Source organism: Cebus imitator, unplaced genomic scaffold (genome assembly GCF_001604975.1).
Source record: "Cebus imitator isolate Cc_AM_T3 unplaced genomic scaffold, Cebus_imitator-1.0 Scaffold31, whole genome shotgun sequence".
Lineage (NCBI taxonomy): Eukaryota > Metazoa > Chordata > Mammalia > Primates > Cebidae > Cebus > Cebus imitator.
This window is the reverse complement of record NW_016107346.1, coordinates 9337971-9360322: the sequence shown is the minus strand read 5'-3', so window position 1 is coordinate 9360322 and position 22352 is coordinate 9337971. Positions and strand designations below refer to the sequence as shown.

At 39.3% G+C, this 22352-nt stretch overlaps 1 protein-coding gene across 6 annotated transcripts in view; it reads right to left on the bottom strand.

Annotated features, from left to right (window-relative positions):
• Positions 1–22352, bottom strand: part of TMEM131 (transmembrane protein 131) — a 238590-nt gene that overhangs the window by 98253 nt on the left and 117985 nt on the right. For all 6 annotated transcript variants that reach the window (XR_001823702.2, XM_017524072.2, XM_017524074.2 and 3 more), the window contains exons 4-5: positions 21783–21851; positions 351–474 (exon numbers count right to left, since the gene is read on the bottom strand). Coding sequence is in view for 5 of the 6 variants with exons in the window: in XM_017524072.2 (XP_017379561.1) it covers positions 351–474; positions 21783–21851 (193 nt within the window). In the remaining variant the exon portion in view is untranslated. The remainder of the gene's footprint in view (positions 1–350; positions 475–21782; positions 21852–22352) is intronic.

Below are 22352 nucleotides of genomic sequence, written 5' to 3'. Positions count from 1 at the left end.
GACTTACAAAATTGTTGTCACAAGCCTCAAGTTTGTGGTAATTTATTATGTAGCAAGAAAAAACTAACACAATGCTAAGGAATTACCTATGATTAGGAAGGAAAATAAAATCTACTGAATGTAAGAATGCTACTTTTTTCAGAGTATTTAAGGTTCGCTGCTGATTTCTTAAGCTGTTTCATGTTGAGAAAAACAATGTGTTTAATCATAGAAGTAATCATTCTTAGGAAGTGGAACAAACAGATCTAGGCACAGGTTTGAAATATTCAAACAGCAAGTTATTAATCAATAAAAATCTAGATGTTTCAACTTCAAACTCAGGAGAGATCATGTATAGCAGAGAAACTTACCCTATTTTGAAAAAATGATGCATGAAAATGTGATGTTGTAGCAGATATTGATACTAAAGTAATAGTTTCTTCAGAACTAGGATTATGTAAGTAGACTTTTTCCATTTTTGGCATTCCAACTGGTCTGTAAAACAAAAAGAAAATTATCACAAATACTTCAAAGATAATTCTAATTGATAAGATGATTTCTAGTTGTTAAAAAATTAAACATCAAAATTGTTAGACAAATACATAGCTTAATATATTAAAATGCTTTCTGAATTTATTTATATTTAAAATTACACATAAAAATGCATTTAGTCATTCAACAAATATTTCCTGAGTGCCAATTATATCATGTACAGTGCCAGGTGATAGGATACAATGAAGCAAGTCTCAGCCCTGTGAGGCTCAGAACCCAGTGAGGCAGTGGGCAGGGTACAGAATGGTCAGCTCCTTTTCTTTCTGTACCACCACCCGGCCTCCTACCAGTTGTGAATTGTGTCCTCTTCTCCTCAAATTCCACGAATACGTGCTCTTCATTTTAGGGGCGGAAATTGAGTGGCAAAGTTGTGTGAGGCGATCTTGTGAGTTAGGGGATTTCACTATACTCATTTCATAGATGAGAATACTGGGGACACAGAAAAGTTAATTAACTGGCCAAAGGTACACTTCGAACCTGGATGTGAATCTAAGTCTTCTGGGTCTATTTTGGGCTCTAAATGCCAGTACTGAACTGCCTCTTCTCAAAGCTAAACACACTAAATGGTCTGAAATCCACAAATCCATTTTAATGTCTCCCTTGAGTATCCGTGTTATGGTTTGCCTTAAAAGTGAAACTTTATTCTATAGTCCACTTACTACTTCTACAGCTAATCTTATTTGCATAGGCCTCCTAACTTCTACAGCTTCCTTGCTTTTTCTCTCTACCTATCCCCAGACACCCACTAGTTATTAGGTTCCTTCCTAATCTCACATGACCCAACCTAAACAAGTAACTCTGTTTTCAATCCAGACCTTCCACCTGAGCCAGGCTAGTTCCATGGGCAACCTACCCATGCCTCTGCCAATCTGCCTGCCCTGTGTTTTTTCCCCTATCCTCCTACACCAATCCAAATCCTTATTTTCTAAATACACCATGGAATACTATGCAGCCATAAAAAATGATGAGTTTGTGTCCTTTGTAGAGACATGGATGAATCTAGAAACCATCATTCTCAACAAACTGACACAAGAACAGAAAACCAAACACGGCATGTTTTCACTCACAGGTGGGTGATGAACAATGAGAACACTTGGGCACAGGGAAGGGAACAACACTGACTGGGCTACGTGGGGAGGGGAGAGACAATATGGGGGGGGGAGGATGGGGAGGGGTAACACCAGGAGAAATGCCTGATGTAGGAGACGAGGGGGTGGGAGGAAATGTGGCATGTACGTACTTATGCAACAATCCTGAGGGATGTGCACATGTACCCCAGAGCCCAAGGTACAAAAATATATATACACACACACACACACACACACACACACACACACACACACACACACACACACATATATACAGTCTTCTTTCACAAGGTCCTCTCCTCATGCAACCATTTTGGTCCATGGTTTTTGAAATTTTACATTTTATAATTCAAATTTAATAAGTTTGCATATAAACCTCAAATCCCAAGCAGCTGAAAAACGCAGAACCAGAACTGCATTTTATATTTGGTTCAACTGTCCACCATACTTTTTTTCTTCAAGAAGTTCTGTCCCTATCTTTCTTCAATTTAGTTTATTACCTCTAATTCAAGACTTGGGAAAGTTGATAAACAGTGAACAGCTGATAATTTTCAATAGTTTAAGAAAATGGAATGCAGGTGAAAGGGCAGGGCATGATGGCTAAACAGAAGGCTCCACCAATGTCCCCCTCCCAACAGAGATACTAAATTCAACAACCATGCAAAAAAAGCACCTTCATAAAAACCAGAAATCAGGTGAGCACACACAGTACTTGGTTTGGTTTTAACTTCTTATCACTGAAGTTCATCATATTCTCCTCAAATTCCATGAATATGTGCTCTTCATTTTAGGAGTGGAAACTGAGTGGCAAAGTTGTGTGAGGAGATCTTGTGAGTTAGGGGCTATTATACTCATTTCATAGATGAAAACAGTGGGGCACTGAAGAGGGTAGGGTAGAAAGTCTTCAGTTGCTAATGCCACCCTTTCCCACCCATCGCTCTCCACCTGGCAGCAGCCAAGTGGCACAGAAAGAGAGTTTGTGCACTTGGGAGAGGGACAGTGCAGCGACTGTGAGGCTGCAAGGGAACTCAGTGCTGCCCTGTCACAGCAGAAAGCAAAATCTGGCTGAACTCGGCTGTTGCCTGCCCAGGGAGAAAGCATTTAGATAAGCCATGGTGTGGTGGGGTGGGAACTGCCCATCCTAGCGGTCCTAACTTGAGTTTCCACTAGCCTTGACACCTCAGGCTAAAGTGTTCTGGGGCTCCAAGCCCAGCACAGCACTAGGACTCTCTTAGGAGTCCTAGTGGCCTAGGGCCTAGGGTCATAAACACTGTAGTTCCTAAGAGAGTCCTAGTGCTGTGCTGGGCTTGGAGCCAGTAGACTTGAGGGGCATGTGACCTAAGTTTTTATCAACAGATGAATGGATAAAGAAAATGTGGTACATATACACAACAGACTACTATTCAGCCATGAAAAACAGTACTCCATTGTGTATATGTACCATATATACCACAACGTATATATGGTACATATATACAGTAGAGTGCTTTTCAGCCTGTCATTTGCAACAACCTGGGTGGAGCTAGAGAACATTATGTTAAGTAAAATAAGCCAGGCCCAGAAAGACAGACTTTCCATGTTCTCACTTCTTTGTGGGAGCTAAAAATTGAACTTATGGAGATAGTAGAAGGATGGTTACCAGAGGCTGGGAAGGATAGCAGGGGGGATGGGTGGAAGTGAGGATAATTAATATGTACAAATAAATTGAAAGTATGGATAAGACCTAGCATTTGCTAACACAACACTGTGACTATAGTAAAAAAAGCTTAATTTTACACTTAAAAAGAACTAAAATATAAATGGATGGTTTGTAACACAAAAGATAAATGCTTGAGGTGATGACTATCCCATTTACCCAGATGTGATTATTATGGATTGCATGCCTGTATCAAAATATGTAACCCATAAATATATATATGTACTATATACCCACAAAAATTTAAAAATAATTGGGAAAAAAAGCAGCAAATCAATCAGGGGCTTTGGGTTCCTTTAAAGACAGTGAATTAGTACCTGCTGGCTCTCCATGTCATCTTCCCTCCCCCACAACAACAATGCTGAAAAAATTTATAAGTTAGAGGGAGGTACTGACTCTAAGAAATAGCCAAAAAATAGTGAGACAATCTTGGGAGAACTGGAGGCTGCCTTAAAGTGTCAGGTGAGGGAAAGTGAGTGGGAAAGGGCAGGCTGAGCTGACAAGAGAGGCCAGGCTAGGGGAAGGCTTCCAAACTTCCTTCCCTGCCTGCCTTGAGATACAGCCTGTTTCTTCAACCTAGAACAGAAAAGCTTGCCAGGGTAAGGAGCTGCTGAGCAGCTGCCCTTGAAATGCTCTCCTCTAATGTCTCTCTCTGGTCCTACAAAGTCCTAGGGCTACTGAATTATTATTTAGGAAGACATCTTTGTCCCATCATGTCTAAGCATTGTCCTAAGCATTGTCAGTTAAGAGTGTTGACAAATATGGGGCAATCAATAGTTCTTATGTGTAGCTGTAGAACTGGGACTCTCCATTTTGGGGATCATCTCTCCTCTTAAATTCACAAGAAGAGACAAAGGCCAGGGCTTGGCCTTCTGCCCTTCTCAATATGCATTACCAGACAATAGCTCGTAAGTTCACACACCCAAGTAACAAGATATGTTTGAAGTAAAGTAGATAATACACAGAATGTTGTGATAAACTGTAATGCTGTCTATTGTCCTGGTCAAACTTGGAACAGAATGTTGAATAGAAGTGACAAGAATGGGGCCAGGGCCAGGGGCGGTGGTTTACACCTGTAATCCCAGCACTTTACACTTTGGGAGGCCGAGGCAGGTGGATCACCTGAGGTCAGGAGTTTGAGACCAGCCTGGCCAACATTGTGAAACCCCATCTCTACTAAAAATACAAAAAGTTAGCTGGACGTGGTGGTGGGTGCTTGTAATCCCAGCTTCTTGGGAGGCTGAGGCAGGAGAATCGCTTGAACTCAGGGGGTGGAGGTTACAGTGGGCCAAGATCGTGCCACTGCACTCCAGTCTGAGACAAAAAAAGAAGTGACAAGAATGAATCTCCTTGTCTTGTTCTTGATGTAGGGGGAATGTTTTCATTCTCTCACCATTATGTATGATGTCAGCCTTGGGGTTTTCATCATAGATGCTCTATTAGGTTGAAGAAAATCCCGTCTATCCTAGTTTTTAGGCATTATTATCATGAAAGGATGTTGTATTTTCTCAAATGCTTTTTCTGTGTTTATTGACATGATTATTGGTTTTCCCTGTATTATGTTAATTGATTTTTTTGATGTTAAACTAATCCTGCATTCTTGAGATAAATGTCATTTGGTCATGGTGTATAATCCTTTTTAGAATTTGTTAATATTTTGTGGAGAATTTTTGCATCTATAGTCAGAAGAAACATTTGTCTATATTTTCTTGTGGGTTCTTTTGTTTTGGTATTAGAGTAACACAGACCTAATAGACTAAGTTGGAAAGCTTTCCTCTTTCTATTGTTTGGAAGAGTTTGGGAATAATTGGTATTAATTCTTCTTTGAGTGTTTCATAGAATCCACAAGTAAAGCTATATGGATCAGGGCTTGTTTTCTGGGAAGTTCTGAAATGATTAATGCAAACATTTTACTTGCTATAAGTCTATTCAGATTTTCTATTTCTCTGTGAGTCAGTTTATGTATTTTGTGTCTTTCTGGAAATCTGTCCATTTCAACTAAGTTAATGAATTTGTTAGCACACATTGTTCATAATATTCTCTTGTAATCTTATTTCTATAAGGTTGATAGCAATGTTACCTCCTACATTTTCAATTTTAGTAATTTGAGTCTTTTCTGTTTACTCCCTGGTCATTCTAGCTAAAGGTTTGTCAATTTAATCTTTTCAAAGAACCAATTTTTGGTTTAGTTGATTTTCTGTTATGATTTTTCTATTCTGTATTTTATTCCCTCTCTAGTTTTTATTATTTCTGCTTGCTTTAGTTGGCTCTTTTGCTAGTTTTTTGAGGGAGAAGGTTAGGTTTCTGATTTGAGATATTTTTGCATGTTTCCTTCCCAGCAATGTTTTTGCTGCATTCTGTAAGTTTTGATATGCTTTTTTATTCATCTCAAAGTATTTTCTAATTTCCCTTTTGATTTATTCGACTCACTGATTATTAAGGAGTATATTTATTATCCCAAGACTTTTTTGTTTTTGATTTCCAATTTATTTCGGTAGAAAATGAAGTCATCAGAGAACATACTTTGTACAGGATGAGTATCTCTTACCTGAAATGCTTGGAACCAGAAGTGTTTTGAATTTCAGATTTTTTCACATTTTGAAATATCAGCACTATACTTATCAGTCGAGCAACCATAATCTGAGAATCTGAAATTCTTCAACGAGCATTTCCTTTGAGCATCATGTAGGCACATGCAAAAAATCAGATTTTGGAGCATTTTGGATTTTGGATTTTCAGATTAGGCATGTTCAACCTGTATTGTTTAAATCCATTTAAAATTACTAGTGTTTGTACTGTGGATTAGCATATGGCCTATCTTGGAGAACATTCTACTTACACCTGCGCTGAGTAAGTGTTCTGTTGTTGAGCACAGTGTCCTAAAGATGTCTACAAGTCAAGTTGGTTTATACTTTTCCAAGTCTTCTATTTCTTTATCTTCTGCCTAGATGTTCTATCCATTATTGAAAACGGGGGTACTGAAGACTGTCATTATTACTGTTGCATTGTGTATTTCTCCTTTCAGTTCTGGCAGTTTTGCTTATATATTTTGGGTGAGTCTGTTATTAGTTACATAAATATATTTATAATTGTTATATCTCCCTGATGGATTGACCCTTTTGTAATCACAAAATGTCCATCTTTACTTGTAATAATTTTGTTTTAAAGTCTATGTTGTCTGATCTACTTTTCCCCTAGTGATGCCCCGCTGTACAAGTGGACACTGGGGAAGGGGTGGTAGACTCTGGTCTTCTCAGCTTGCTCTTTCTAATGTGGAACCCTACAAGTGAGGTGGGCAAGATTGGGTTTCCCAGATTTCAGAACTGCTGCATCTAGGGTATAGCGTCTGCCCTAGGGTGGGGTGGGTAAACAGAGGCCCAGTCCTTTCTGAAATGTGCCTGAAACAGAACTTCTGCAACATAAAATTGGGGGTGATGAGAAATGCTAGACTTACCCTCTCAGGGTGAAACTGTAGTCCCAGAGTATAAACAGGGGTTAGAGGGAGCTTCTATAACAAAGAACTGGAGCTTGAGGGGTATGTGGTGGGAAGCATAATAGAAAAGTTGTGGCTCAAATGCCAGAGATTCCCGCTGTTCTTATGAAGATTTAAAACATTTTTTTTGAATGAACAATTTCCTGGAACTTTAAATAAACGTTTTTTTAAAAATAATTCTCATCAGTTAAATTGCTGTTTGTTGAGATGGTCCATTGAGCTCCTTACTCCATTCTTAAAATCTCGTGCCCTAATGGTATATTTGCTTCAAGTATTCAGAAGCTCTATTGGTAGATGCATGCATATTTCCAGTTGTTATTTTTTTGTATGTAAATTAACCCCTCTATATTTATGTACTATCCTCCCTTTATTCCCAGTAATAGTGCTTCTTCTGAAGTTACTTTGTCCAAATTAACACAGCCCTTTCACCATTCTTTTGGCTGGTGTTTACATGGTAATATATTCTCCATCCTCTTATTTTTAAACTGTCTATGCCTACATACACACACACACATACGTAGGTTTTTTGCTTAGTTGTGTCCTGTTTTTTTATTCAATCTGACAATCTTGGTCTCTTAATTGGTGTGTTTAGATATTTAATGCAATTATTGATAGACTTAAAGTCTATCATCACACTAGTTATTTTATTTTATTTTTTAAATTAACTAGGAAAGCTGTGCCCACAGACTGCACTGGAGAGGTAGGATCCCACAGGAGAGTTTTTCTGCTTTACCAGGGAAGCAAAATCCTGGCCAAAAATCATTCTGTGGATTGCCCATTATAAGGCCCACAATCATTCTGTGACCTAACAGTCCAGAACAAAAAACAAAAAAGGTGGAAACAGGGATTGGGTCCTGAGGCAGTGACAGACAGGTATGCAGAATGGGTCTGTAAGAACATATTTGAAGTTAGAGAGCAGAACTCCTCTAACCAAGAAGCACTCAAACTATTGAATTCCTCTTGCCTCTGGTGGAGACTCAGATCCTTTAAATAACAGGTTCCTCAATCCCAGGTGGGGTCATGACACCATGAAACAATTAGGGAAATGGGTACAGACCCAGCTGGGGCCTCAAACTATAGCTATGATAATGCAGGAAGAAGCTAAACAGATACAATATAGAAGATAAAAGTCTTCTTCCTCAAGCCTCATATAAACATATATGTAGAACAGTAGCATACAGAAATAAAAACCTCCTCCTTACATACTGAAAGTTCAACGACTGTGTGATTTCTTAAAAAAAAAATAATGCTTTTACAATTCAAATAGACTTCAGGGTAACTGGTAACCATTCATGCACTTCCCTGTGAATTCCTTCTCAATGTTTTTCCTTGTGTGACTTTAATACATTCAATCTCAGCTAAGATAAAGAAGGCAGGATACAAAATGGACAGGTAATTTGGTGTATCCTTCAAGACGACAGGATTGGAGACGGCCTCCTGCAGGAGAGTGCTGTAGGGAAAGTAGACAAGTGTGGAAGTGCTAGGAGCCTGGAAGCATGGAGTGGATCAGAATGCTTCATCTGCAATGCTTCTAAGGCTGGCCCTGTCCTTTCTTCCAGGGATCAAGGAGGAAAGGCATGGGCCACACCCCATAGAAATGAATGCACCCCTGCTCAGAGGAGAAGAGTCGTCTACTTATGTTGTTCAAAGTAGTTTGGAGTAACAAGAACAGACAGAAGTTGTCAGGAAGGGCGTCAACAGGCTATTTTAGTTGTTGCACGCTCAAACAGAGCAGGCTGCCTCTATCTCTGGGCAGTCCACACCACAGGAAGCAGAGGGAGCAAGCACTCCTTGGACAGACTTGCTCACAGACCTCACAGGAACAGCTTGCCTTGCCCCTCGCCATCCTCTGTTCCTTTGGTGACATGAGCAGAATCTACATCATGGAAAGTATAATTATTTGTAAATTCAAAATGCGTTAACACTCTATGCCATGTAGCAAACTACCACAAACTTTGAGGCTTAAAGCAATGCCCATTCATTACCTTACAATTCTGTAAGAATGCCTGGTTTATCTGCTCGAGGTCTCAGAAGAAGGAATTGAAGGTGTTGGCAAGATGTGTCCTCAGCTGAAGCTCTAAGTTCTTAAGTTCTTTTAAGTTGATTCTGATTGTTGATAAATTCAGGTTGCTCTCAGTCTCTTGCCATATGGCCCTACCCTTTTCAAAAACAGCACAAAGAAACTCTCTTGCATCCAATATCTCCCTTACCTCAAATATCTGACATTTCTGTTTCCGATTGTTAAAGCCAGATTTTAAAGGCTCATGGATTAGGCCAGGCCCACCCAAAAAAATCTAACTTAAAGATCAACTGATTTGGGGCCTTAGTTACAGTTTCCGAGCCCTTTATAATGACACCTAGATTGGTGTTTGATTGAATAACTAAGAGAATGCAGTATGTATAGGTACATTAGAGGCCAGAAATTTTTGGAACTGTGGCCTATCTTAGAATTCTGCTGATCATAAGCAGGATGTATGACTACTTGGCTGAACAGGTAAAATTTAAAAATAAAACAAATGCCTGCCAGTGCTACTCCTGTTTGTTTCCATTATTGGCTGTCCAAAGTCAGAAGTAGGGCCAAAAGGGACAGCATGAAGTATTTATAAACCAAGCTGAAGCAAACATACAGCTGTTCTCTGTGCTCTTGCAGCAGAACTATGAACTGTCCATATTTTTGAAGAGTCTGAGGCTCAAAAGAATTAGAAAGCAGCAGCTGTGAATTAGAGACTAGCTTGGAAAGTAAACTGCAGTTTTGTGGTCAATGGCAAGTTTCTTACACCACAGAAAGATCACACTACAGCGTCAGGAAACAGCTGAAGAAACAGCTTAGCAACTGCCCTGAGACAGACCTTATGAATGACAGTGACACAACACTGTTAAGCACAGCCTTGGGCAGGAAGTTGGGCCAAATCAATATGCAGTACTTTGTATCACTCTACTATCGCAAACTACTACTATCCTCCTCTCAAAAACATTTTAGATTGAAGGTTGAGCTGGGGAGTTGATGTAAAATCTTTTATGGAAAGATTGGGCAAGTAGGAATTGAAAAGCAAAGAGGCACCAAGCATCGCTTTAGGTGGCCTATTTGATTTTCTTAGAATACCAAAAAGTCATTACAGAAAAATGCTTTTGATAAACTGAATTTATCTTGACAATAAAGACATCCACTTTTAGCAACAGTCTATTCAATGTCCATTTTTTAGAGTCATGAAGTACCTACTTTAAACTTTAGATCTGAAACCAAGATTTTCTGAATGTAATAATTACATAAGCCAAGGAATTCAGTAAACCAAGTTTCTACCCAAAGCATCTTTCACAGCCTGCAATAAGTGTTTGAAAAAAGAAGTGAAACTGCCTTTGCAAAATTATGACAGTAAGGGAAATCTGACATAGTTGACTCCATCTTGCTTCTGACCTCCAAGCTGTCCTTGGTCATTTCTAGGCACAGGCAAAGCAACTTTGGGAGGAATTTAGTTTACAGTTTAACCTTAAAGCAAAATGATAATAACCTTTCCCAAAACTAAACTGCTTTTGAAAACTAATGAAAGGCCATAATGTTAGGGTTATGAGAGGGGCCTGAGATAACTGGCCATTGTTTGGAAGATCATGAGATTTCTAAGTTTCCCAATCACTCCTGTAGGTAGTGTTACTACTGTAGAACCTAAGATTGGTCTTTTGAGAGATCCTTTCAGACTTTTGCATTTCTGACAACTGGCTGACTCAACCAGTCCTGTGGCGCCAACCCAGAGGCTGACTCAGAGCAGGAGGACCATTTTCCACACCCCTATGATTCCATCCCCAACCAATCAATATTCCTCATTCCCTCACCCCCTGCCCACAAAACTATCCTTGAAAAACCCTAATCTCTAAGCCTTCAGGGAGACTGATTTAAGTAATAAATCCATCTCCTGTGTAGCTGCCCTCGTGTTAATAAAACTCTTTATTGCAATACCACAGTCTTAGTGAACTGGTTTTGTCTGTATAGCAGGCAGGAAGAATCCATCAGGCAATCACAAGAGCTGCTATGGAAACAGAAAAACATTTAACAGCACTGGCATAAAAACTGGCCGGGGGGTGGGGTGGGGGGGTGGTGGTGGTGGGAATGGAAGGGGAGCCAGTGGTGTCCAGATTGCTCCATGGGATTGTTACAAGAAGAGAGGAGGAGAGAAAGGGGGAAAAAAAAGAGGGGGAGAGAAAGGGATGGAGGGCAGAGAGAATAAAAGGTAGGCTTAAAGAATAAATTTAAACAAACAGGCTGAAAACAAAGAAAGCTAATTTTCTCAGTTTATTGTGAAACAAATTCTAGAGGGGAGTAGGATGATCAGGGTAATGAGAGGAGTCAGCATTGGGGTCAAGAAAGAAGCAAGGGAAATTCTAGATGCACCCTTACTGAAAGGCCTGATACTCTTTAGAAGATGCCATGAGTTATACAGAGGCTAACCCCATTTCTTATCTTTGACTGCTGACAGTTTTCAAGCCCCAATGATGCCCCTTTACCTTCTGCTCCACATCTGGGCAAGTCAATAAGAAAGCCCGCACATTCTCTCTTGGAGCTAATGAGAAGCTCCAATCATGCAAACTCACTCCAGCCTTGCTCCCTAAATACAGTAAAACCAAGCTAGTCTTCCTTCTCTGCTCTCTCCAGCCCTTTCTCCCATCTGTCTACCATGGTCACTTAATGAATGGCAATTTCCAGATGGTTTTCTTAATATTTTTTCTTTAGCTTTATTGTAAAAATACAGTACATATAATACCTACAACATACAAGATATGTATTAACCGACTGTTTATGTTATCAGTAAGGCTTCTGGTCAAAAGTAGGCTATTAGTAGTTAAGTTTTTGGGGAGTCAAAAGTTATATGTGAGTTTTCAGCTACACAATGGCAGGGAGCCCAGGCCCCTAGCGCACCATGTTGTTAAAGGATCAACTGTATGGCAATGTGTGCTAAAGAATTAGAAATGAGGCTGGGCGCGGTGGCTTACGCCTGTAATCCCAGCACTTTGGGAGGTTGAGGTGGGAGGATTATAATGTCAGGAGTTCGAGACCAACCTGGCCAATATGGTGAAACCCTGTCTCTACTAAACATAAAAAATTAGCCAGGCCTGGTGGCAGGTGCCTGTAATCCCAGCTACTCGGGAGGCTGAGGCAGAAGAATTGCTTGAACCCGGGACGTGAAGGTTGCAGTGAGCCGAGATCGTGCCACTGTGCTCAAGCCTTGACAACAGAACGAGACTTCTTTCAAAAAAAAAAAATTAGGAATGAAAGGTCATGAGGTCTGCTGCTTTCAAATGATTCAAAAATAAAAATAAAAATATGCAAAAATGGTAACAACCCCTGAGCTTATGTTAAGAATAGAGACATTATTTGTTCTTTCTACTTTGCTGTATGTATGAAAACTTCCATAAAAAATTATCTTTAGAGGGGATACTCTCAAGGTATGAATAACACATCCAGCCCTTAGGAAGATCAGTGATTTCAAGAAATGACATGTAGTTCTCCACAGGTGTGGAGGACATATAAGGAAGGTAAAAGGCAGGTTTCATAAGAAATTTAGCATTTATCCTGTAGGCAAATAGGAAACCATTAAAGGAATTTTTGGGGAGGTGGAGTGGGGAAAATGACATGATCAGATTTTGATGTGAAAAAGATTTCCCTGTTGACAGCACGAATCCTGAACTAGAAAGTGGCAGGCATATGGTAACAGTCCAGATGAGAAATGATGTGAACCTGAGTTAAGAGGAGAGGGATAAGTAGTGAGGATTAGAGAAGAACAGACATGAAAAATTCATTTCCTTCCTGGAATAAATTTGACAGGGAAGGGGATGGGGTCCTGCGAAGGAGAGGTAAGAATCCAGGAAGCCTGAAGATTCTGGCTTTGGTGACTGTGGTACCGTTCACGGACTGCAGATACAGAAGAGCAAGACATGGTGAGTTTAGGGTGGTGTTGGAGACACATGGTGAGTAAGAGGGGATGACAGAGATTGGGAGATTATAGGCATATGTCAAAGGCATGGAAGAGACCACCCAGCAAGCACAGAGTTGGTTGAAATAAGGTGAAGAAAGAAATGCAGCTGCAATTTGGGAATAAGCAGAGGAACGTAAACTCTTGAAAGAGAATTTTAAAAACAGCCTCAGGCGCAGGAGGAAAACATGGATAGTGGTTCACAAGGGTACAGGCAGGGAAAGATCTGAGAGGGAAGAAGAGGTCAGCAGTGTCATGCACTCTCCAACAGATCAAAGTGTCACCAAACAAAAAGACCTAAAGTAGGGCAGTTCCAGGGTTGATTAATTTAGCGGTTCAACAACATTATGAAGGATGCAGGTTCTTTCCATCTTTCCACTCTGCTAGACAAACTGCCTGTCTTTGGTGACTGCATAGTACCAGTCCTCAGGCTAGAACCCCTCACTGGTTGCAAGAAGATTGCCACAGTACCCTAGGCACTGCATGCTGACAATATCTGGCATAGAAGACAGGCGTTTCTTTCTTGTGACATTTTTTTTTTTGAGACAGGGTCTGGCCCTGTTGCCCAGGCTGGAGTGTAGTGGTGTGATCTCAGCTCACTGCAACCTCTGCCTCCTGGGCTCAAGTGATCCTTCCAGCTTAGCCTCCTGAATAGCTAGGACTACAGGCACATACCACTATGCCCAGCTTTTATTTTAACATTTTTTTGAGATGGAGTTTCGCTCTTGTTACCCAGGCTGGAGTGCAATGGCTTGATCTTGGCTCACTGCAACCTCCGCCTCCCAGGTTCAAGCAATTCTCCTGTCTCAGCCTCCCGAGTAGCTAGGATTACAGGCATGCGCCACCATACCCAGCTAATTTTGTATTTTTTAGTAAGAGATGGGGTTTCTCCATATTGGTTGGGCTGGTTTTGAACTCCCGACCTCAGATGATCCGCCCACCATGGCTGGGATTACAGGCATGAGCCACTGTGCCTGGCCAACTCTTTTTAGAGTAAAAAAACAAACCTTCCCCCAAAACACCTCAGTTGACCTGCCCTCAAATTATTGGGTAAAACTGGATCACATTCACCCTTGAACAGATCACAAGCAAGAAGAACGGAATTATTACAACTGACTTGATTAATCAAGATTTACCCCTGAGCTAGGGACAGGGTGCTAGGCCTAAAGGCTGGGTAATTGAAAAACAAAAACAGGCCGGGCGCGGTGGCTCAAGCCTGTAATCCCAGCACTTTGGGAGGCCGAGGTGGGTGGATCACGAGGTCAAGAGATCGAGACCATCCTGGTCAACATGGTGAAACCCCGTCTCTACTAAAAATACAAAAAATTAGCTGGGCATGGTGGTGCGTGCCTGTAATCCCAGCTACTCCGGAGGTTGAGGCAGGAGAATTGCCTGAACCCAGGAGGCGGAGGTTGCGGTGAGCCGAGATCGCGCCATTGCACTCCAGCCTGGGTAACACGAGTGAAACTCTGTCTCAAAAACAAACAAACAAACAAAAAAAAACAAAAACAAAAACGGGGTGGGGGTAGATGTTGAATAGGTAACTAACAGGTATTAAGAGGACCATTCTGTGTTATGGAATTCTAACTTTTTTTCACTTAATAACATTCATGTTAAAAAACATCATTTTTTCCTGCATTAACTACATTTATTTTTGCCTCCCTCAAAATAAATCTAGTTAATGCAGGAAAAAATCTGAATCAAGTTTTATGCTTCCGAGAGTGAAAAAAACATACAATAACTTTAAAAGAGGATATATTCTAAAATAGCTCTGATTTTCTTTAGCAGTCATTTTCTGAAGATACTGATAATTTACTTTCTGCAGTAAAAAATGTACAAATTTCATTTTCTTTGCCCCAATACTACTTTCAAGTTTCATAAACATAACCTTAACTTAAAATTGCTAAGCAAATTCTTTCAACCACATCTCTTCTCATTTTCTAGAGTCAGAAGTTCTAAATTTAGGAACCTCGTTGTTTGTATCTATGGGATAGCTTTGTGATATCAACTTGGCTGGGCTGAAGCACAGTCCCCAGATTTTCCTTTCTAATATGTTTCTAGTTAGGGTGAGTTATAAGCAATATTCTCTCCTTAGAGCTGGAAGAGAAAAGGGAGAGAGCAGCTATTTTGTAGCCTAACATACCTTTTCCCAGTTATTCAAACACTAACCTAAATGTTGCTGGGAGAGATTTTGCAAACATAACTAAAGATCCTAATCAGTTAATTTTAAGTTAATAAAAAAGGAGATTATTCTTGGTGAGCCTGTCTTAGTCACTGAGAAGCCCTTTCAAAGAAAGCTTAGGCCCTCTCTGAGCCAAGAGGCTTCAAACAGCAGGTAGGCCTGCAATTTTTCTCCTTTCCTTAGGATCTTCCCAGGATACCTATCTGTGGACAAGAAGCTTCAGTCTGTGCCCTTGAGGTTCCATCCCTCTATCTTCCCTTCCTGACTGCCTGGCCCTGTGGGCTTTGAGCTTGCTTAACCAGCTCTCTAAACTGTATAAGCCAATTTCTTATTATAAATCCATGTCATGTATATATACATACACATTCACTTAAAATCTGACCAGTTCTGCTTCTCTGATTGAACACATGTTGGTTCACACTTGCCCGTAACCGCTACTTCTACAGATCCACTTCTACACTTGTGAGATGTAACAAACTCCACTCAGTGTTTTCTGACTCAATGCAGAAAAATTTTAAATAATAAAAAAATATAAAAAAAAGTTTTAAATAGAATGGTGGCTCAGTCCTTTTAGGCTGCTACAGCAGAAGATCAGAATGGGTGGACTATAAATGACAAATTTATTTTCACACATCTGGAGGCTGGGAAATCTGAGATCAGGGTGTCAGCATGGCTGGGTTCTGGTGTGGGGCCCTCTTTCTGGGTCACAGGTGATACCATCTAGCTGGGTCCTCACATGGTAGAAGGGTGACAGTAGCTCTATGGGGCCTCTCTTATAAAGCCACTAATCCCATTTGTGAGAGTTCTGCACTCCTGACCTAAACACCTCCTAAGGCTCCACCTCTGAACACCATCATATCAGAGATTAGGTTTCAAAGTATGAATTTTGGGAGGACACAAACAATCAGACTAGCACAGATTTTTCTTTGTTTGTTTCCACTATTTTGGAGCAGCATATAAATTTGCTGCTTTGGGGAATAGACTTATATAACTATATTCCTTTTCTGTGCTTCAAATAAATTTTCTTTGCTGTGTCACTTGACCCTTGCTTGTACTGGAGTTCATCTTTCCACTCACGCTTTTTCCAAAAATCTTCCACAATTTCGCTCAGCTAATGAAATTTCAGGTTCTCTACGGCCAGCAACAGACTCTAGGAGAAATTCCATTTATTTCCTCACTAGTCATAGACTGATTCTTTTGTAAGTTGCTCCTTGTTCATGACACCAAACTGTTTTCTAGACTAAAGGTTAACTAAAACTAGAAACTTTAATATTTATTCTGTACAACTTTTCATTAGGACTCTCTTGAGAAAACAGTCATGGTTGTGTTTAAATCATTAGTTTCAGCACTGATCACAAAAATAAGTTTAAAATAATTAAAAACAATAAGTGAATTTAACAAATATACATTTTGATGTTCTTTAATACTATAAAATAATGTAAAAGAAAACTTAATGGAATTTTTAAAAGAATGTATAATATGTTAAGTTTAAAAAGCAGGTTATAAAAATGGTATGTTGAGATAATATGGTTACATTTTTGTAACTCAACAAATAAATACAGGTATGAAGAACAAGAACTTGAAGGATAAAAGTTCAAACTTAATTATTTCTAGGTGGGCAGATTACTGGTGAATTTTTACTTTCTTCTCCTGGTGTTTTCTTTTTAAATAAAAAGATAAAAATAAAAAAAAATAAAAAATTTATTTTAACTGAGATATAATAAATGTACACAGCTATGGGATATCAGATCAGGGCAACTTTACTGAATTTATCCATTCTAAGAGTTTTTTGGTAGAGTCTTTATGTTTTCCTAATATAAGATCATGTTGCCTGCAAATAGGGACAACTTGACTTCTTCCTTTCCAATCTGAATGCCTTTTCTTTCTTTTGCCTAACTGCTCTGGCTAAGGACTTCCAGTACTGTGTTGAATAACGGTGGCAAAGCAGGCATTCTTGTCTTTTTCCATTTGGTATATTAGCTGTGGTTTTGTCATATATAATCTTTATTATGTTGCGGTATTTTCCTTTTATACCTAATTTATCGAGAACTTTTATCAGAAAGGGTTGAATTTTATTAAATGCTTTTTCTCCATCCATTGAGATGATCATATGATTTTTGCCCTTCATTCTACTGATGTGATCTGTGATGTTTACTGATTTGCACATGTTGAACCACTCTTGCATTCCTGAGATAAATCCCACTAAACCATGGTGTATTATTGCTTTGATGTGTTGTTGGATTCAGTTTGCTAGTGACTTGTTAGGGTTTTCTGTGGCCATGTTCATCAAGAATACTGGCCTATAGTTGGTTTTTGTTGTGTCATTGTCTGCTTTTGGTATCAGGGTTATGCTGGTCCCACAGAATGAGGTGGGAAGAATTCTTTCCAAGTTTTTGGAATAGTTTGAGAAGAATTGGTATTGGTATTGAGAATTATTGGACCAGTGGTGAGGCCATCTGGTCCTGGACTTTATTGGGAGACTTTTTTTTTTTTTTACTACTGATTCAATTTGCTACCTTTTGGTCTTTTCAGATTTTCTGTTTCTTTTTGATTCAATCTTGTTAGGTTGTATGTGTTGAGAAGTTTACGCATTTCCTCTAAGTTTTTAAATTTCTTGGCATATAGTTGTTGACAGTAGTCTCTAATGATCCTTTATATTTCTGTGGTATCTGTTGTAACATTTCCCTTTTTGTTTCGAGTTTTACTTATTTGGGTCTTCTCTCTTATTTGCTTAGTCTAATGGTTTGTCAATTTTTCTTTTTTTTTTTTTGAGATGAAGTTTTGCTCTTGTTGCCCAGGCTGGAGTGCAATGGCATGATCTCAGCTCACTGAAACCTCCGCCTGCCTCCTGTGTTCAAGTGATTCTCCTGTCTCAGCCTCCTGAGTAGCTGGGGTTACAGGCATACCACACCTGGGTAATTTTGTATTTTTAGTAGAGACAGGTTTCTCCATGTTGGTCAGGCTGGTCTCGAACTACTGACCTCAAGTGATCCACCCGCCTCAGCCTCCCAAAGTGCTGGGATAACAGGCATGATCCACCATACCCAGCCGGTTTGTCAATTTTATCTTTTCAAAAAACCAACCTTTTGTTGAACTTCGTATTTTTTTAATTTTTAATTTTTGTGGATACATAGTAGGTGTATACATTTATGGGTTACATGAGATTTGGGTAAAGGCATGCAATACGTAATAAGCACATCAGGGTAAATGGGTGCAACCATCACCTCAAGCATTTATCCTTTGTGTTACAAACAATCCAATTATACTCTTTTAACCACCACGGCATGTATGTACCTATGTAACAATCCTGCAGGATGCAGGACATGCACATGTACCCCAGAGCCTAAATACAATTAAAAAAAAAAAAAAGAAATGTACATTAAATTACTTTTTTTTTTAAACTGTAGTCACCCTGTTGTGCTAGCAAATACTAGATCTTATTCACTATATTATTTTCATACCCATTAACCATTCCCACTTCCTCCCGAGTGCCCCCCCAACCCGACCCTTTTTGTAGGTATTTTTAGTCTTAACTTCATTTATTTTCATTTTGAACTTCATTATTTATTTCCTTCCACTAATTCTGGGGCTTTGGTTTGTTCTTGTTTTTCTAGTTCTTTAAGATACATCATTAGGTTATTTGAAATCTTTCTTTTTTTAAATGTAGGATTTATTGTTACATAAATTTGCCTGTTACTATTGCTTTTGCTGTGCCCCATAGGGTTTGGCATATTGTATTTCTATTTTCATTTGTCTCAAGAAATATTTTAATTTACCATTTAATTTCTTCCTTCACCCACTGGCCATCTAAGAACATGTTGTTTGATTTTCAGGTGTTTGTAGTTTTGAACTGATTTGCAGTTATTGATTATTGATTTGCAGTTTTCAATTCCATTGTGGTCAGATAAGATAGTTGATAAAATTAATTTTAATCGTTTTTTGAGATTTGTTTTGTGTCCTAACATATGATCAATCCTGAAGAATGCTTCATGTGTTGCTTTTTACAGCTTTTGACTTGATGTCTGATCTGATATAAGTACAGCTACTCTGGCTGGCTTTTGCTTTCCATTTGCATGGAATATCTTTTTCTATCCCTTTGCTATCAGTCTGTGTGTCTTTACAGGTGAGGTGAGTTTCTTGTATGCAGTATACAGTTGGATGTATTAACCTTTCGGCCAGTCTGTATCTTTTAAATGGGGGAACTGAATCTATTTACATTCAAGGTTATTAATAGGCGAATACTTGCTTCTGTCATATGGTTTCCTGGATGTTTTATCTTTCGTTCCGTACTTCCTATCTTATGGTTTATTTTGTGCTTGGGTGGTTTTCCACATTCATATGGTTTGATTCCTTTTCCTTTCTTTGTGTTTGGGCTCTATCAATGAATTTTATAGTTCCACATGTTTTCATGACAGTGGTTATTATTTTTTCATTTCCAGATGTAAGACTCCCTTCAGCATTTTCTTATAAGGTCAGTCTAGCAGTGATGAATTCCCTTTATTTCTGCTTGTTTGTGAAAGATTTAACTTCTTTTTCATTTCTGAAATATAGCTTTGCAGGGTATAGTATTCTTGGCTCGTGGGTCCCCTGCCTGTGCTTTATGTATTTTGAATGTATCATCCCATTCTTTGCCAACCTGTAAATTTTCTGCTGAGAAATCTGCTGTTAGTCTAATGGGAATTCCCTTATATGTAACTTCATACTTTTGTCTTGCTGCTTGTCCAATGATTTGCCTTTACCATCTGATAACTTGGCTATAACGTGCCTACGACATAACCTGTTTGGGTTGACTCTAATTGGAATTCTTTCTGTTTACTGGACGTGAATGTCCATTTCAAATTTCAAGACTTCCCTACTATTTTATTAAGTATGTTTTCTACATCATTCTCCTTTCTCTTCTCCTTCTGGAATGATCACAATGTATCTGTTCACTTCATGGTATACAATACATGCTATAGGTTTTCTTCACCCTTTTTTCTTTTTTGTCTGCCTGTGTTATTTCAAAAGATCTGTCTTCAAGTTCAGAAATTCTTTCTTCTGCTTGGTTTAGTCTGTTAAGCTCTTGATTGTATTTTTTATTTAACTCATTGAATTGTTCAGCTCTGGGATTTCTGTTTGGCTCTTTTTTAGGTTACCTATCTCTTGTTGAATTTCTTATTCAAATCATGAATTGTTTTCCTGATTTTGCTGATCCGTGTTTTCTTGTATCTCATTGAGATTCCTTAAGATTATTTTGAAATCTTTCGCTGGCATTTAGTATATCTTCTTATGATTGGGGTCTGTTACTGGAGAATTACTGTTTTCCTTTGGAGGCGTCATGTTACCTTGCTTTTTTATGTTTGATGTATCCCCATGTTGATTTCTATACATCTTGTTGAAAAGTCCTTTCTTCCAATTTTATGGACTACATTTCACAGGGAAGACTTATTCCTATAAACCAGTCTTGGAGTGTCAGTTTGGTAGGGTGCATTAGCTTTGATGCATCTGTGTCTAGGTGGGTACTGTAGTGTAGTCTCTGTGTACTTTCCTCAGTTGTCAGTCACACTTGACGCCTGTAAGTATCTTGGTAGCCTAGGCTGGGAGAGTCTGTGGTAGCAGTGGTGTACCTTTGTTGAGGGTGGGATCACAAGGGCGTTTCTCAGGTCAGGGATGTGTACATCCACACAGTGGGTTAGGCAGCTTGGAATCTAGCCAACTTAGGACCTGGCTCTAAACTACAGGGCTGTACTTGGGCCAGGAGCACGAGCACATGTTTAGTCGGATGGCTTGGGGGTGTGCCTCTCAAGGTAGCCCAAAGGGCTTTCTCACGCCTAGGATACAGCTGCATAGCTGCTCTGCTGAACTGGGGGTATGTTTGCCAGGCATGGACCACAGGGCTGTTTTTGAGGATTGGGATGTAGTCTCAATGCTTCTCTGCTGGGTTAGGTGTCTGCTGGCTTGGGGTGGCCCATGGGGCTGTTTCTCAGGGTGAGGGTGCAGGCACATGGGTGTTTAGCTGGCCTTGAAGTGTGTCTGCCATGGGCAGCCTATGCAGCTGCTTCTCAGGTCCAGGATGTAAGCATAAGGCTGCCTGGCTGGCCTGTGGAGATGTTTGCTAGAGGTAACCCACAGGGCTATTTCTTAGGCCTGGGACATAGGCACAGAGCTGCTCAGTTGGTCTGGAGGTGTGTATTCTGGGGGTTGCCCACAGGGCTGTTCTTCAGGCTCTGATTTCAGGTGCAGGGCCATTGGGCAGGCCAAGTAAGTATCTTAGGGGTACACTGTGGGGCTCTTTCTTAGGTGCTAAGCACAGGTATGTAGCTGTTCTGCTGGCCCTTGGGTTTATCAGCTACTTAAAGGCTTGGGGTTCTCTCCTGCTTGGGGGAGGGTGGGCAGTGGTTTGCCTAGCTTATCAAGGCAGAGTTCTGTGATGGAACCACGTCTATCTGCGCATTTGCTTTTACCTGCCATTACAGGTAGGTGATAATACTATTTGGTCATGTAGCATATATTTTATGCACAAGAAAATTTTTAAATAATAAAAATAAAAATGAAGTGCTAATCAAAATAGCTAACCTATTAAGTTCTTTGGTGCTTCCAAAGATTCTCTGAACCAGAGACTACAACATGCAAATATTTTTCAAGCTTTAAAAGTTAATATTGTATGTTAGACCCCTAACAGATACTTACTTCCCATTTTCAAACTGCATTCAATATCATTTGTTTTCCTGATGCCTAGAACATGTAACTTTCTCATATAGATAGAACATAGGCAAAAGACAAAACAAATGCATGTAAAATATATATAATAGTTTAATGGGAAAGTACAGTCCAAAAATTTTAAACTTACTGTTCATGGAAATCCAGCATTGGTGGCTCAAATTGTATGGGCCTGCAATTCCCCCGGTAGAGAGATATACTGTAAATAAAAAGAAAACAATATAAGAAGCAGTTCTTCAAAATATGTTTCCCCAAACTCTATTCAGACACTTGACTTTTGTCATAACAAAGCATTTTTTGAGAAAAATAGGGTCTAATGATCTATTAGAAATGTATCTTATTTTTTAAATTAGCGAAAACCAATGAAGATTGCATTTTAGAAAATAAAAAAGTGGGAGTATTTTTCTTATTCAAAGATATGTGAAAACAGAAAATACTCAGGCAGACTATTGAAATTTATTTGGTTGATATAATTGGTAACAACATACTTTAATAGGGTCACTTGGGTTTTCAGATACAGGTATGATTAATAAAGAGTTAATACAACTACATACATTTAGCAGACAATGTATGAAGACAAAAATCATGATCGCATTATAACTAGAGTGGCAAAGGACTAAACAAAATTGAATTTAGGATAGAAATTTCCAAGAACTGAAATACCTATTTCATCTGAGAATTTGGAATACACTGATCTCTG